The sequence below is a fragment of the Atta cephalotes genome (assembly GCF_000143395.1).
Source record: "Atta cephalotes unplaced genomic scaffold scaffold00035, whole genome shotgun sequence".
In the NCBI taxonomy this organism is placed as follows: Eukaryota; Metazoa; Arthropoda; class Insecta; order Hymenoptera; family Formicidae; genus Atta; species Atta cephalotes.
This window is the reverse complement of record NW_012130099.1, coordinates 2,699,156-2,715,690: the sequence shown is the minus strand read 5'-3', so window position 1 is coordinate 2,715,690 and position 16,535 is coordinate 2,699,156. Positions and strand designations below refer to the sequence as shown.

General features: G+C 29.5%; 1 protein-coding gene across 1 annotated transcript in view; it reads left to right on the top strand.

Moving 5' to 3' along the window:
* LOC105621637 overlaps window positions 1-16,535 on the top strand; it is a 58,622-nt gene that overhangs the window by 10,501 nt on the left and 31,586 nt on the right. Inside the window, exons 4-6 of the mRNA XM_012203104.1 lie at window positions 7,904-8,077; window positions 8,605-8,787; window positions 10,402-10,584. Of these exons, the coding sequence (XP_012058494.1) occupies window positions 7,904-8,077; window positions 8,605-8,787; window positions 10,402-10,584 (540 nt within the window). The remainder of the gene's footprint in view (window positions 1-7,903; window positions 8,078-8,604; window positions 8,788-10,401; window positions 10,585-16,535) is intronic.

Here is a 16,535-nt window from a genome sequence, read left to right as displayed (position 1 = left end):
ATATATATATATATATATATATATATATATATATATATATATATATATATATATATATATATATATATATATATATAATATATATATATATANATAATAATTTATTTTTGTTAAAAAATCTTCTTTAGAGAATATATATATAATTATCTTAGAAAATATATATAATTATTTTATCTAAATTTTTATCTATTTTGAGTAACTTCCCTTGTATCTAAATTAAAAAAGGAGAGTTATTTAAAAATTACAAATTTATTTTCACGAAGATCTTTAAAAAAAATACATAATTGTTTTAGAGAATATATATAATTACTTTAGAGAATATATAATTATTTTATAAAATTATTTGATAGAATATAAAATTATTTAAATCATTTTATTTAACAATGATTTAAAAATAATCATTTTTAAATCAATGTCAAATTAAAACAAGCAAAAAAAGATTAATTTTACACAAGTAAAAAATAATATTTACCGCAAAGTTGCTCCACCGATGCCTGATGTCTTTTCCAGACCTCCTCCTCCTCTCAGAATATGATTAACATCTCGCACAGGACACTCGCGTAAAACACTTGCGAATAATAAAATATAATCGCGCGCGAACTATAACTTGAGTCCGATAACTTGAATGGCACTCCCGGCTGCGGTTCGTTCATTTTTAAATCGGCGGCGAGAATACGTTAGCTTCCTTGTTGGATTTTTACACGAAAAGAATGATTTTACTCAATATCTAAAAATATTCAATATCTAAAAATTTATCTAGATATATTATATTCAGATATATCCGAAAATTTTTAAATACTTGAGAAAAAACGTTCTTTTTGTGTAAATATCCTCTGGGTACTGAGCCCTCTTTACTACTATCTACATCAAGATCGCACCCGTGAGAGGGAAGATAATCTGAAAAATGTAATATATAGCTATCTATATTACTATGCAATCGGTTAATTTTTAGAAACGAATATCACGTCTGCAATTCGTTATCATTGCGAAATAAAATCAGAGCAGATAAAAGGGCTTTTACTTAGACATAAATGATTAGAGTCTAGAATGAAATAGACTAGAGATTAATAAAAAGGAAAAATATTTCTTTTATTATCGATAAATAGTTACAGTTAATTTTTAAACGGATCTCCGTATAGAGTCGAAAGGTGCTCAAAAAAAAATTTATTAATTATTAAATTATATTTATTATAAAAGCAGGATTTTTTTGCACGAGAATATTCACATTGCTTTTTTATGACTCGTGTGTAATACCGTTCATATAGACAAGTAGCCGTGTCGCGTGCTGCTCTTCTTCACATTTCTTTTGAAAAGTATAATTACGAAAAATGCTAATACGAAAGTTTTCATTAATATTCACATAATACGATTGCTAGTATAATTATTCATAAAGTTTCGTATTATATTTAGCATTTTTTTGCGATTACGTTTCAAAAGAGAATGTAAAGAAGAGCGACACGCAACACGGCTACCTGTCTGTACGAGCTTCGGTAAGACAATGACTGTATGGTAATTACGCGTAAACATGACGCGCCATTCCGTGCCATCCCCACTTCAAGATCGCACGCCGTCTTCGTCTAACTGTCGAAATATTATGCGTATTACAAAATTAGTAAAATAATCTACTCGTTTTAATATTCTCCGACGAATATTACACGATGCTTTATTATACGATTTATGTTTTATTTTTTGAAATCATTACGCACACAACTCATCTATATCTTAGGCCGGTATTCATAGTGTCAGAACTTATATTCAAGATCGTCTTAAGTACAATTTTAAGAAGTCACGAATCAGAGATCTATATTAGTGTCTTAAGACATTACGTAAGACAGTCTTGAAATAAGAACGGACTATGAATATCGCTCTTAGATATCTCTAACGTATATATCTCTGTAAATGTATAACATCAATTCTATTTATACCCATTATTATATTTTATTTAGTTCAAAATGTTTTATAATTTAAAAAATGTTTGCGTTTATGTAATGAATATATGACTTATTATTCATCTTTATTTGAATGTAAATCATCAAAGAGAGTAATAAAGATTGAGATACAACTCTAGTATACATCTTAGTTTTGAACAACATTACTATTTACATCTTTACCTAATCAATTCGCGTTCGTGAATATTTAATTTTCGCAGATTAATGTGCGACGCCCGATCGTACCACACGTCTGTCTCCCTCCGCGCTCGCTGAGCGAATGCCAAAGTGATGACGTAGTCAACCACCAGGCCGCTTCCCCCTCGCTTTCACCCCTTGCTTTTCATCGGGCGCCGTTTAGATTATTGCGTATGAAAAATATTAACGGTTTATTCAATTATACGCATTTTGATAAATATTGTCGTACATTTTGCGCTTTGTTTTATGGCATCTGTAGCCCTTGTTAAATCATATATTATAATATTTGCACGGTTCTTGTAAACGTAATCAGTATTTGTGTTTGCATGCGTGGAGCCTTTTCGATATTCCAACATTATGTCTCAATTTTTATTATTCTTTTAAGTGGTTCATTAATAATTAAAGGTTGATAATATTTTATACATCCTTTATATAAAGATACATGCAAATTTTATTAAAATTGCGGAACAATTTGCGCTAAATGCCACTTTGGCTAAAAGTATTAAATACCTTGTCAATCATTATTTAATTTTTTCAGCTAAAAAATTTATTTATGCACTGCTATTGATGTAAATTATTTTGTGTTTTAAAAATTCTTTAAATTTACATCTAATGTCAATCATGACTCGGTAAAATAACTGATATTTACTTAAAATAATTAAAAAATATAAAATACAGTTCGGGAAACTTATTTAAAATATAAAATCGAAATATAGGAATCGATAAAAAATTGATGTACATATTTTAAATAAAAAAATAAAAGAGCTATTTAGTAGTTATTACAATATTTTAAATAACTTCACTTCTGACTTATTTTTTATTTAGATGTTTTAAATAAGTTTCCCGAACTTATTTTATATTTTTTTAATTATTTTAAATAAATATCAGTTATTTTACTGACTACCGTACTAAGAGTTATATCTCAATCTTTATTACTCTCTTTGATGATTTACATTTAAATAGAGATGAATAATAAGTTACATATTCATTATATAAATGCAAACATTTTTAAAATCATAAAACATTTTGAACTAAATATAATAATGGATATAAAATTGATGGATATAGAATTGATGTTATAAATATTTAAGAGTGGTATTCATAGTCCGTTCTTATTTGAAGACTGTAATGTCTTAAGACACTAATACGAACTTCTGATTCGTGACTTCTTAAAATTGTACTAAGACGATCTTGAATAGTAAGTTCTGACACTGAATACCGGCCTAAGATATAGATGATTGTGTGCGTAACGATTTCAAAAAATAAAATGTAAATCATATAATAAAGCATCGTGTAATATTCGTCGGAGAATATTAAAACAAGTAGATTATTTTACTAATTTTGTAACACGCGTAATATTTCAACTGTTAGATGAACAGCATGCGACCTTGAAGTGAGGATGACATGGAATGGCGCGTCATGTTTACGCGTAATTATCATACAGTCATTGTCTTACCGAAGCTTGCCTGTACAGGCAAGTAGCCGTGTTGTGAGTCGCTCTTCTTTACATTCCCTTTTGAAACGTAATCGCAAAAAATGCTAAATATAATACGAAGCTTTATGAATAATTAATTATACTAGCAATCGTATTATGTGAATATTAATGAAAACTTTCGTATTAGCATTTTTCGTAATTATACTTTTCAAAAGAAATGTGAAGAAGAGCAGCATGCGACACGGCTACTTGTCTATACGAACGGTATTACACACGAGTCATAAAAAAGCAATGTGAATATTCTCGTGCAAAAAAATCCTGCTTTTACAATAAATATAATTTAATAATTAAATTTTTTTTTGAACACCTTTCGATCCTTCCTATACGGAAATCCGTTTAAAAATTAACTGTAACTATTTATCGGTAATAAAAGAAATATTTTTCCTTTTTATTAATCTCTAGTCTATTTCATTCTAGACTCTAATCATTTATATCTAAGTAAAAGATTCAGCCCTTTTATCTGCTCTGACTTTATTTCGCAATGATAACGAATTGCAGACGTGATATTCGTTTTTAAGAGTTAACCGATTGTAATATAGATATATTATATTTTTCAGATTATCTTCCCTCTCACGGATGCGATCTTGATGTAATGGGAGGGCTCAGTACCCAGAGGATATTTACGCGAAAAGGACGTTTTTTCTCAAGCATTTAAAAATTTTCGCATATATCTGAATATAATGTATATAGATAAATTTTTAGATAGTGAGTAAAATCATTCTCTTCGTGTAAAAATCCAACAGGGAAGTTATTCTCGCCGCCGATTTAAAAATGAACGAACCGCAGCCGGGAGTGCCATTCAAGTTATCGGACTCAAGTTATAGTTCGCGCGCGATTATATTTTATTATTCGCAAGTGTTTTACGCGAGTGTCCTGTGCGAGATGTTAATCATATTCTGAGAAGAGGAGGAGGTCTGGAAGAGATATCAGGCATCGGTGGAGCAACCTTGCGGTAAATATTATTTTTTACTTGTGTAAAATTAACCTTTTTTACTTGTTTTTAAATCATTTAATTTGACATTGATTTAAAAATGATTATTTTTAAACCATTATTAAATAAAATGATTTAAATAATTTTATATTCTATCAAATAATTCTATAAACTATATTATATATTTTCTAAAGTAAAATTATTTATATTCTCTAAAACAATTATGTATTTTTTTAAAGATCTTAGTAAAAATAAATTTGTATAAAATTTGTAATTTTTAATTAACTCTCCTTTTATCTAATTTAGATAAAAGAAAAGTTACTCAAAATTTAGATAAAATAATTATATATATTTTCTAAAATAATTATATATATTCTCTAAAGATCTTAGCAAAAATAAACTTCTTTAAAATTTTAAACAAATTTATTGTTGCTAAGATCTTCTTTAGAGAATATATAGGTAATTATTTTAGAAAAAATGTATAATTATTTTAGAAAATATTTAATTGTTTTATATCTAATTAAATAATGGGTATTCAAAAAATTCGATGCTTACAAAAATTATATTTCCAAATTTGCATGATTATTTTTTAGCAAAGCTATGCTTTCGTATAGCAATTATTTTTTAAAGTTAAATGATAATGATTATTTCTTTACTCTATTTTAATTTGAACTTTAATTTATTTGTTACAGAATCATCGTAGAGACCTTGCAGATTTAACTCCACTGTTGTCGGTTGGTGAGTGATGAATTAATGTTTTTATTGAGGCAACGGATATGTAATAATTTGAATATACATATATTTAAATGCATATATGAATCAATTTAATAAAAATTAACTGATAAATGTGTATACATTTGTTGTCTTAAAATGGATAAGTTTTGATAGATTAGGATAAATTTAATTCTGAATTGTGGAATTTACTGTGCATACACTGTTAAATTTTAATATTATATTACACTCAGTTTAAATTATCTTTAATCCTTCCTATAAGTTGCCACTGTTCAATATCTCGTTAATTTAACTAAAACAATAAATAATAAATTGAATTGGAAAGAGTTACGAGCTAAGCTGGATATTTATTTTAAATATATTTCTGAGAATAAATAATAATTAAACCTACGTTTCGATCCTTATTGAGTTATTTTCAAATAAAAACGTTATTCTAATCGATTTCTTACAATATAAATTTATATATATATAATCATCCCTAAAACGCATTAATGAATATGTACATGTAATAGTCCCTAAAACGCATTTCTTACGCATAGTTGTGTATGTTTATTGCTAACAATAGTTTATATGGTAATTATTGCGAGCGATAAGCATAAACAACTATAAATAAGAAATGCGTTTTGAGGACTATATTACATATTGCTATATTCTCGATTTTTTGTTGCTCCAACCAATTCTGAAAAAACAATGACTGCATAAGAATAAAGTTAGCACAGCAAAAAAATATTAAAAAAATTTTTAAATAGCATATTCTTAATTAAATGGCATATTCTTTTTGTGCTAATTTGTTGCTAATTAGTTGGCACTTTCCGATTGTTGCTTCCCTAACTCTCAAAAACTACCCCTAATCCGATTTAATTCTCGAAATATCTCGACAGATTACGATTTTCATATTTGTTGCTTTTTGTTACAGAGCAAAAACATATTGAAAAAATGGTACTATTAAACAATTATCTCTAAATAATCAGAACTGTACCGACAAGCGTCAAAATCACACAGCAAACAAAATCAGAGAATCGTATCATTCGAGATATTTTAAGAATTAACAATTTATAGGTGATGTGCTGACTCGGAGTGGCTAGGGGTAGTTTTCGAGGGTTGGGAATGGAGCGACAATATCGAGAAGTGAGCAACTAATTAGCAACAAATTAGCAACAAAAAAGCACTAAATTTCTGTGCAACTTTTATTCGATTGTGCTGAAATGGCTGTGTCAACTTAATAGACGCCAAATGCAGATGTTAATGGCAGCCTTATGGCAACATAGAATCTACCCCTCGAAAATAATTCTTTTCACAACAATAGAATTGTGTCTCTGTCAGTATGATTTATTATTAGAATTATATATGTATATATTCTATTATATTAATAGAAAAAATTTAATTTAAGAGAGCAGACATCAGAGTAACATTAATATGATTTATCAAACGCACGTGACAAATCGAAATTTATTTAAATTTAAAACGTCGATACATGTATTATACAATACACATCATGTATGTAACTTTGGTACAGTCTAAAATATAAAGCATCCCCACAAATTGGCGTAAACATTTTATATCTAACAAAAGATAAATTATGTATAAAACTTGTTATAAACAATTTTATTAAAAAGTAATATTTATTTTTATAATAATGTTTATATTTTGTTAATTTGCTTTTGATTTTTATTTTTTTTATCAAGAAAATGCAATAAATCGAAGATGCCTTATACTTATGGCTAAGACTGTATGTATGTATGTATGCTATTAAACTGTAATTTATGATTTTTCACTAATTTTACAAATACGCGAAAGGTTATTTCATTTTGCGGAAAATACATAAATCTCTGTTTTCTAGATACTCTTTCTAAAACACTGAAACGCAATTTCGTGAAACAAAATTGCACTATGAGTGCATTTGAGCAAACACTATTAGTGTCCATCTTTGTTTTATTTTTAATGAACGATAAAGATAAAATGACATAAATAACGCGCTAATAACGTTTCTCCGAATGCACCTATATCATATAATCCATACAGCATATATCTTTCTAGTAAATTGCAAGAACATTGCAGTTCTGTCATAATAACATTACAGCAATGTCGTAATAACATTACAAATGTTGTTGCAAACTTCTACGCTACATGGATAAGTGGATTTATGAGCCCAGGGAGAAGGCAAGGAACGTTCTGGCCTCTCTGAACCTTAAAGAAAAACAAAAACAATTAAAATGTCTTAACGAACTATACTTAATGAGTATTCACACGAAATTAATTTTGAGAAAGAAAGAAATGACAGTTATAGAAACATGTTTTGAGAATCCAAGATGGTGATAAATTTAAGTTTTTCCAGTTCGAAGAATCAGTTGACAATTTTAATAAAAAAGTAAAGTAAATTTATAAATTAAATTATGTATGATATTGTGATTTATCTATATCTAATATATCAGTAATTAATTAAAAATAATTATATAAAACAAAACAAATTCAGTTCATACAACCCGACTATCCTTCCCCCCAGGTAAAAAATTTCAACTTTAATTTGAAACCTCCTCCTCCTTAAACAAAATCCTGGCAATGCCCATGAGTGAATTGTTGTATCATCATATCATATGAAGGGATAATGTTTCATTGTAGAAGTTGCAGTTAAACGATACTGCAATCAGCAGGTGAAAGTAATCAGCGAAGATGGTGGTTACCTCAACACCCCGGGTTACCCTCTATACTACATTGGAGAAACATGCGGGTGGACCTTCAGGACGTTTAATGATCAGAGGATAGTTCTAACATTTCACGACTTGAATATCCGTGGTAAGTTCACGTTTTAATCTTTCAACTCCGAAACCCATTCGTCAGAACGCGATAAGTTAAACTGATAAAAATTGTATTGCTCGCGTTGGAACTAAAAGCAGATTTAGCTTTAATTGTGGAAAACGAATCCGATGCGTCAGTTCTTTCTCACCACGATGAAAATAACTTGTGATTTAAATAGAAAGGGATTCAAGAACTTGAATAAAGTCTTAAAACATATATACGATGTTTGGGCAACATTCGATATGACATTGTATATTTTATCGAAAAATTTACAATCTTCATTTAAAACGTAAATTTCAACGATCCACTTTAGCTCTTATGAAGCTGCGAAATAAATAATGATTTGCTAACATAACTAGTTTACTACACACAAACAGTGCATCGCAAGCGTACATATGACACCGATCAGATTACGGTATCACATCGATCGCCTCGTCGAAAAAATAAACGTCCCTGTGCGTCTGATTTCACGCGTTTCAACGCAAACAAACTAGAGATAAAAATCACAGAGGAATAAATCGCAGGTCCAGATGCTGATGGAAACTGCATGGACATCGTAAGAGTGCGGGATAGCGGCAGCACTCTCTTCGAGTTCTGTGGCACCACCGCGGGTGTGCGAGTTGTCTCGTATTCGAACGTGTTGACCCTCGACTTTGTCACTTCAAAGAGATTTTACAACGCTCGGGGCTTTTTGCTGCAGTATCAAGGTAAAAAAAAAAAAGAGACTAAGTTCGGAAAACATGGGAGAGAAGTGTCACGAACACGTGCATTATTAAAATGGTAAACTCGGGAATAATCTCAGCGAAGATGCATAATTAGGAAAAGCTTGTGTTAAAAGCTCATCCAAATTTTTGTGTTAATTTAAGACAGTACTATACTTTCTATGAATAATAAAATGAAAAATTATGAAAGAATTAGAGATTTTTCTATATTGTATTTAAAAGTAATACACAAATTTTGGCGGCGATTTAGAATCTGTTTCAAAAATTGTTTCAATTTCCAACTATTTCCAATTCTAATCTTTTCTTCAGACACCTGATATACATTTTTAATATAAGATGAATAGGTATATTAAAAAGTAACACAAATATTATGTAAAAAATTAATATAAAAGTATAACCAATACAATTTGTAAGCAAATTGTGTGAGAAAGCATACTTTTTCAGTAAAATTAACATTTATAGTATATTAAATTAAGATATTTTATTCATTTTTCTTAAAATTTACATTTTTAATATAAGATGAATAGGTATATTAAAAAGTAACACAAATATTATGTAAAAAATTAATATAAAAGTATAACCGATACAATTTGTAAGCAAATTGTGTGAGAAAGCATACTTTTTCAGTAAAATTAACATTTATAGTATATTAAATTAAGATATTTTATTCATTTTTCTTAAAATTTACATTTTAAATATATTATTTTAATGAAAAATATATAATTTTATTTATTCATAGATTCATAGATTGTTTTATTTTAACATTAAGAAATATTGAATATCAATTTAACACAAAATATTCAAATAACAATCACATTAAATTATCTTAATACATTGTATTAAATTAACATTCAAATATATTAAAAATTTTAATAAGGATTTTATTTTAATGCAAACAAAATGTTTTTTACTGTATACGTATATTTTACCAACCATCAGACCCACGCAAAATTAAGACAATCAGGTTATCCGGGCAAAATTAGCATTAAAATTAATTAATGATTTCAGCAATTATTGGATAAGTTCAGTTTATAACAAAGTATGTCTGACCTATCGATATTTTCAATCTTTCTAAAAGTAAATTATATGTTCTTCTTCTACGTTGTAATCAATACTTCAATATTCTCGATAATATTAAACTTACCTTTCAAGAAACTTGTTTGCATGATAATGGACTGGATGGAATAAAATATTTACTTTTTCGAAAATGATAGAATTTATAATCTTATTTCTTTCTGTGTGCGAACATTAATAAATCTCTTCTACTCTTATTCTCGAGTGCGGACATCTCAAAAAATCAAAGATATTACCGAATGAACAAAAAATTCAATTTTAAAATTTTCGCAACCAAGACCACTTTTCAAGTCTTTTACCAATTTAAAAGTTTCTCTGAAATGCTTGATTAGCTACTTTAACTATTTCAGTGTTTCAAACTTTTAATTTAACTCGCTAGCGTTTGCCGTTTAAATGTTCAGAAATTTCGTAAAGAATCTAGGAAAATGCTGGAAATTCTGAAAGGCGACACGATATCGCCCTTTTAAAGTGGAGCAACGTGTTAACTATGAAGGCGAGGTGGAAATGAACTTATATGTTTTGCAGTGCTCGGCTGTCCGGAGGTCTTGGCGCCGAACGGAAGTTACGTGTCGAACGGTACATTGACTTCACGGACATTCTTGTGCAAGTCGGGCAGCGTGTTTCCCGACAGCAGAGAGAGAAAAAGGACGCTCGAATGCAAGAATGGCAAGTGGAACGAGACCGCTACCAAGTTACCCAATTGCATAGGTAAGAACTTGCCTATTCAATTCACGACATTATCGCGTTTTGTTCTATCAATATTTCTCCGTTATATTTTGTATATTTTATTTATCGGTATATTTTATATACCGGTCATTCAGTTACACTTGCATGCGAGTGTTTTTATGCGCTATGTTTTTTATTATTATATTTGTTTATATTAAATTATAGAACTATATACATCCATTACGCACAGTGAGTGAATTTCATTCTCTATCAGAGAATTAATTTAAACTTTTTCATAAAAGCAACGTGTAACGAGAAAATATGTACTTTATTGCATACAATAATATATGCAATAAGTCCGTAGTTATACCGAAATGTGTGTTCTTTGTCTGCTTATTACGCACAGAGAATTATTTATTAATACCATTAAATGTTCAAATACGCTTCATGAATACGAATCATTGAATTTTATCGTAGAAATTAAAAAGCATTGCACTCACAATCAAAAAGTACACGACATGCTATTACTTGTTATTAATATAAATGTTACTAATTATATACATTACACATACATACATTCTATTTACAATTCGTAATAATCATAACAATCTCACTTTATAATATTTTATATCTATTTTCATGTGACATTAGCAATGCTAAATCCGCGAATAATGAATATTATTAATTTTATCTGCATTCATATTTTCACTCCTTCTGTCTGCAATCTGAATCTTTTTTGTTCAATCAAAATTTTTTTTTATTATTCTAAACATTCAAAAAAATGTAAGAAAAATTTAGGGTTATTTTTAACATCTCTCTTACATTATCAAATATAGCTTTTCAACTGAAATATTAAAACCTTATTTAACAAAAATTGAAAATTGAGAAAGAGATTAAAAGTGAAATTTTGCTTGTGCCAAAAGCAAGCTGACCCAGATTGCAGACGGAGGGTTAAAAGCAAATTTCAATATGATGGATAACGGAAGTCTGACTCATGCAAGCTCAGCAGCGAAGCGTTGATGTAGATCCGAAAATAATTTATCTTCCTCTGTCTTCCGAATTTTTCGAATATTTATCAAATTTTTATCTCTCTTTTTTCGTGATATATTTGGGAAATTTAGAGCTCAGTTTCCTTTTTTCTTTTTAATTTCTCAAACTTTTATCGAATTTTTATTCCCCTCTCTTCCGTTTATTATCTGCATTTTCTGCAACGTCAATTAAGAAGCAAAATGCGTCGTTTCCTGTGATTAATTCGAAATCAACGTGCGTGCGTCAATCGTGCGCATAAATTCACGCAGTATTCAGCGTAGGTAACATGGCGAGGCGCGAGAAATAATCGATACTCTTACGTGTCAGAAATCCCCCAATGGCTAGTGATGACATCGAAACCCTATAAACCCTATAAAAATTCACATTTTTCCAATTTTTTATCGCCCGATCTGCGGTGCAATATCGTTTTAAATTTTCTGCGAAATTTTTTTTATTCAATAAAATGAGTACGAATTTCGATATCTTGAATTTCGTGAAATTTATTATTAATGACTAACGTTAAAAATTTGAGAATAAAAGGAATTAAGAATAGAAATATGTACAAAAAGATTTTAATTTGTAATAAGCAATAATAATAAAGGAAAGAGAAGAACGAGCTGATATAGATATTAAATAATTATTATATGTAATTTATTCATACATAAAAAATGTAAGAAAAAAGTATGTAATAAATTTTATTAATATTCATATGTGTGTAAAAATAAAATTAATGTAAATACGCGAGAAGAGATAAATAAAAAAATTTAACTTATCAACAGCTATTTTAATTAATTTATTATTAAAGATTACTTCACGTATTTACTTCACGTATTTATCGTTATACATTTATTTATCTCTAAAAAGATAAAAATAAGTTAGAAATGTGTATATTATTTATTACAAACGAATAAAATAAATTAAATATAATAAAATACATTAAATAAAATAAATTAATAAAATTTTAATGAATTAAAATATAATAAAACGAATATATAATGTACGGAATGAATTACGTCGGTCCAAATTAAAAGTTTGGTCAGAGTTTAGAAATAAAAGATATTTCGAGTGTTGTTCGTTAGTGTCTGAATAGGTTGAAGTGCCATCACTACCCGTGGTTGCTCATCGAGGGGGCTTCATTCCTCTTCGGAGAAAATGGTGGGGGACCCTTTCTTGGAGAAGGGAGAAAGCAAGATACCACTCTCTCGGTAGGGAAACGAAAGACGAGGATGAACTGAAAGCGAGTATTAGGACAAGAGGCGGAGGGGTTCCCAAAGGCAACCATACGTCGTCGTCGTCTTCGTATCGTGTCGTTGTCGCGCGAAGTCAGTCGCCCTAGACGTCACGTGCCTCTTTCGACGCGAAGAGAAAAAATACGTGTTACTTATATAAAGTACCCTTGAAGTTCGCGAAAGTACATCGAAAATATATAACATATTTCGGGGAACCGCTAATCAAATTCGAGAACTTGAAGAAATTCCCAACGTCCAACAGGTAATTAGCGATCATGTATTATAAATTCATTCATAATCTTGAAATTTATTTTGTAGAAATTATTTGTTTTTTATTGAAATTATTTGTAATAGTCAGCTCAATTTGCCCCTCAGAGTTATTTGATCTTTAACATGAGATTCATAATTATAATAGAGGTTAATGACAGAACATTCCATCGAATTAAGGAATCGAGTTCTGTATGTAGATACATATCTTACTCCAGGCTAAAAGTTTAGAACTTTTTAAAAATTGATATTTTGGGAATTGCTCATTTAAATATCCATAATAATGCTTTTAATAATAATTTCTTACATTCAATAACTGTTATTGAATCTAGAAGTTATTACTAAAAATCATTATAGTGAATACATTTGAGTAATCCTAAAATTTCAAGAGTTGTTCAAATTTGAATATTTGAGTAAATACGCAATAAACTCCTAAAAGTAACATAACGTCAATGTTATAATTTCACATATAACAATGTAATTTATGTAACATTACGTGTTACATTATATTGCATTTATATTGTTGAATGTGAAATAAATTTGTTGTTATATATATATTACTGTTAATTAGTGTTTACTGAGAATCCCAAAAATGTCAATTTTTAAAAAGTATTTCTCCAAACTTTTGGCTTGGAATGTACCTGCAAGTATATCTATACACGCTCATGTCTTTTTTACCAAATATAAAACGAAATAATTTATTTATAGAGTCTCATTCAAATCTCATTCAAAAAAAATATGCTTCACTGAACGGCGAATTACAAGTTTCTGTAAACATAATTATTTCTGTAAACATAATTCCGAAAATAACTAAAGCTTAAAAACTGAATTGCCACTTAATTAATAAATAAATTTAATCCGGATTTTCGAGGTAGATCTTGCAATCTGTTAAATATTGATGAACTGTTTTTCACAAAATCGAGGATTTAGAAGCAAAGCGTTCGAAATAAATGGTTCGAAAGTGCGGTTTATATACAAAGTATTTCTTCTAACTGGATTGAAGCAGTCGGTATCGAACGCGAGGTCAACGTAATGATCTTCCTATTGAACCTTCGCACCCGTTGCTCTCCGAGCAAATTAATCTTGTATTCTGTTTCTCTCTCTTTAGCTAAACTATATAAATCGAATGCCCTGATGTGAATTAATTATTAACGAGTCATTAGTCATCAATGAATGTGATTAAATTATTGATGTAGCAAACATTTCACTCAATTTTTGAATGGAATATGTTCTTTCTGAAAACTCTACCTTCTAAAAACGAATCAGTGATTTCAGTACTACTTCAGTACAACTGATCATCGGCGAAAATTTACCGTTTTTTGGTATCTAATACGCTGATTCATTTTTAGAGATTATGATTTCCTGTATATCCACTAGGATTCACTTGTAAAGAATCTTAATCTCTAAAAGTAAATCAGTGTATTATTATTGAAAAACAGTTAAATATTCGCTGATTTCAGTTGATTCGCTGATTCAGTTAGTATGACACTGAAATCATTGATTCACTTTAAGAGAGTAAGTAAGTTTCTCAAATTAAATTAATTTAAGAATTTAAGAATTATGTCTAAAGCATAAAATACATAATTATAATATTTGACACAAGACTTTGATTAATTTTATATCTAGAAAAATTTCTTGAAAATGTTCGTTTTTTTCAAAATTTTTAATAGAGAATTTGATAATTTCTAAAACTGTAAATTGATTGATTAAACTATAAATTTAATCTTATGTATTTATCTTCAGGTATTTTCTCTCATTGACATTTTATTATTTAAATTGTCAATAAGAGAAAATACCTAAAAACATTTTCTTGCCTCTATTTTTGCAAGAGATTCTCGTCGAAACTATATTTTTTATCATCCATACTAGAAGTTATTTTCTATATTTGCAGAAGAACATTTGTTTACGGAACTTTTTGTTTACGTTTACATTTGTTTATCATCTATCCGCGCCCCAGTCTAGTCTGTCGTTTCTAAACGCAACTATTCGCGCAAACCTCGTTCTCTATATGACATTTTCAAGCACGCTGAAGCATAGGCAGGAAAAAGATACTTCTGGTAGCTGTGGCCCAAATTAAGGCTTATAAAATATCATTCTGCAGAGCCTGAAACCGACGGATAAATAAAAAAGAGCAGAAAAACGAGAAGCGAAAGAGAGAGAGAGAGAGAAAGAGAGAGAGGGAGGGTAGGGAGAGAGAAATTGCTTTGTACGAGACCATCTATTTCTTTTTTTCGTTTTTCCTCCGGCGGATTGTGTCTGGTTTCCCAGAAACAATCATTCGACCGCGATAGCAGATCCTCCACGAAGAAGATTAAGGGATGGGTGCTTCTTCTTTTTACGCCTTAAATAAAAAGGCATGAGGTTAAACTTGAACTTGTCAAAGCAGCAATTAATCTTGTTATGCGGTGAAATATAATACATTTCCGATAATTTAGTGGAAACAATAAAACTAGAAAAGTTATTAGAGATATTACCTTAGAAAAATGAGTATTACGTTATTTACTGTTTAAATTTTGTACAAATGAAATATTTAGTATGAAAAGAGTCAGAGAAGGAAAAAAAGAGAAAAAAAGAGCAATATTATGAACTAATTACATTTAAAATACTTGTGATAAATTATATTGATAAAACATATCCACATCCGTTAAAACGATGTGTGATTAAGATTCGCCGAAACCAGTATTAATCTACTTCACAATGATGATAAGATATCTTGAATATATGTTTGTTCTGTTAACAGCAAATTTCAGCTTTATTTCTTTTAACGTTAATATTTGTGAATATTTAGAACGTTTCCATTAAAAATAAACAATATCTAAATAGCTAACGAACTGAGTTACAAATTCTTTTTCCACGTATGTTTAATATCTTGCTACGCGAGCTTACGTTATTATTTTTTTCCCTTTACAAACATCAGGCTAAGTGGAATAAAAAAAATATAGCTGCGCTCTCCTCCGACGGGAAAAAAAATAATAAAAAACTGAATAATCTTCAATACAGTGCGCTTTTCCATTTCAATCGTTTTCGAAACAAAACCAATTTTGCACGCTCCGAGGAAATCCATTTCGACGCAAAACGGTGGACGAACCCCCTCCTCAATTTCCGAATAAATAAAATCGGACTTTCCATTCATCACTCCGGGAAAAGAGCATTTCGATCCGGCGCATTGCATTTGTCTGTGCAGTTGAGGCAGATGTATATGTACATAATTCGGAAATCGCGCAGCTGCAATGTCGTCTGTGCATGCCGTGTAGCGTTAAAGAGCGCAAGCGAGCAAGAAAGGGAAAGAAGAAAGATAGACAGATTTGGTCCTGAGGGGAGTAAAGGGTGACAGGCAGGGTGGGGATATTTCCTTCCCTTCCTCCAATCTGTCTTTCTTTTCTTTTCAACACTCCCTTCTTCCCTCTCTCTCTCTCTCTCTCTCTNCTCTCTCTCTCTCTCTCTCTCTCTCTACTCTCTCTCTCTCTC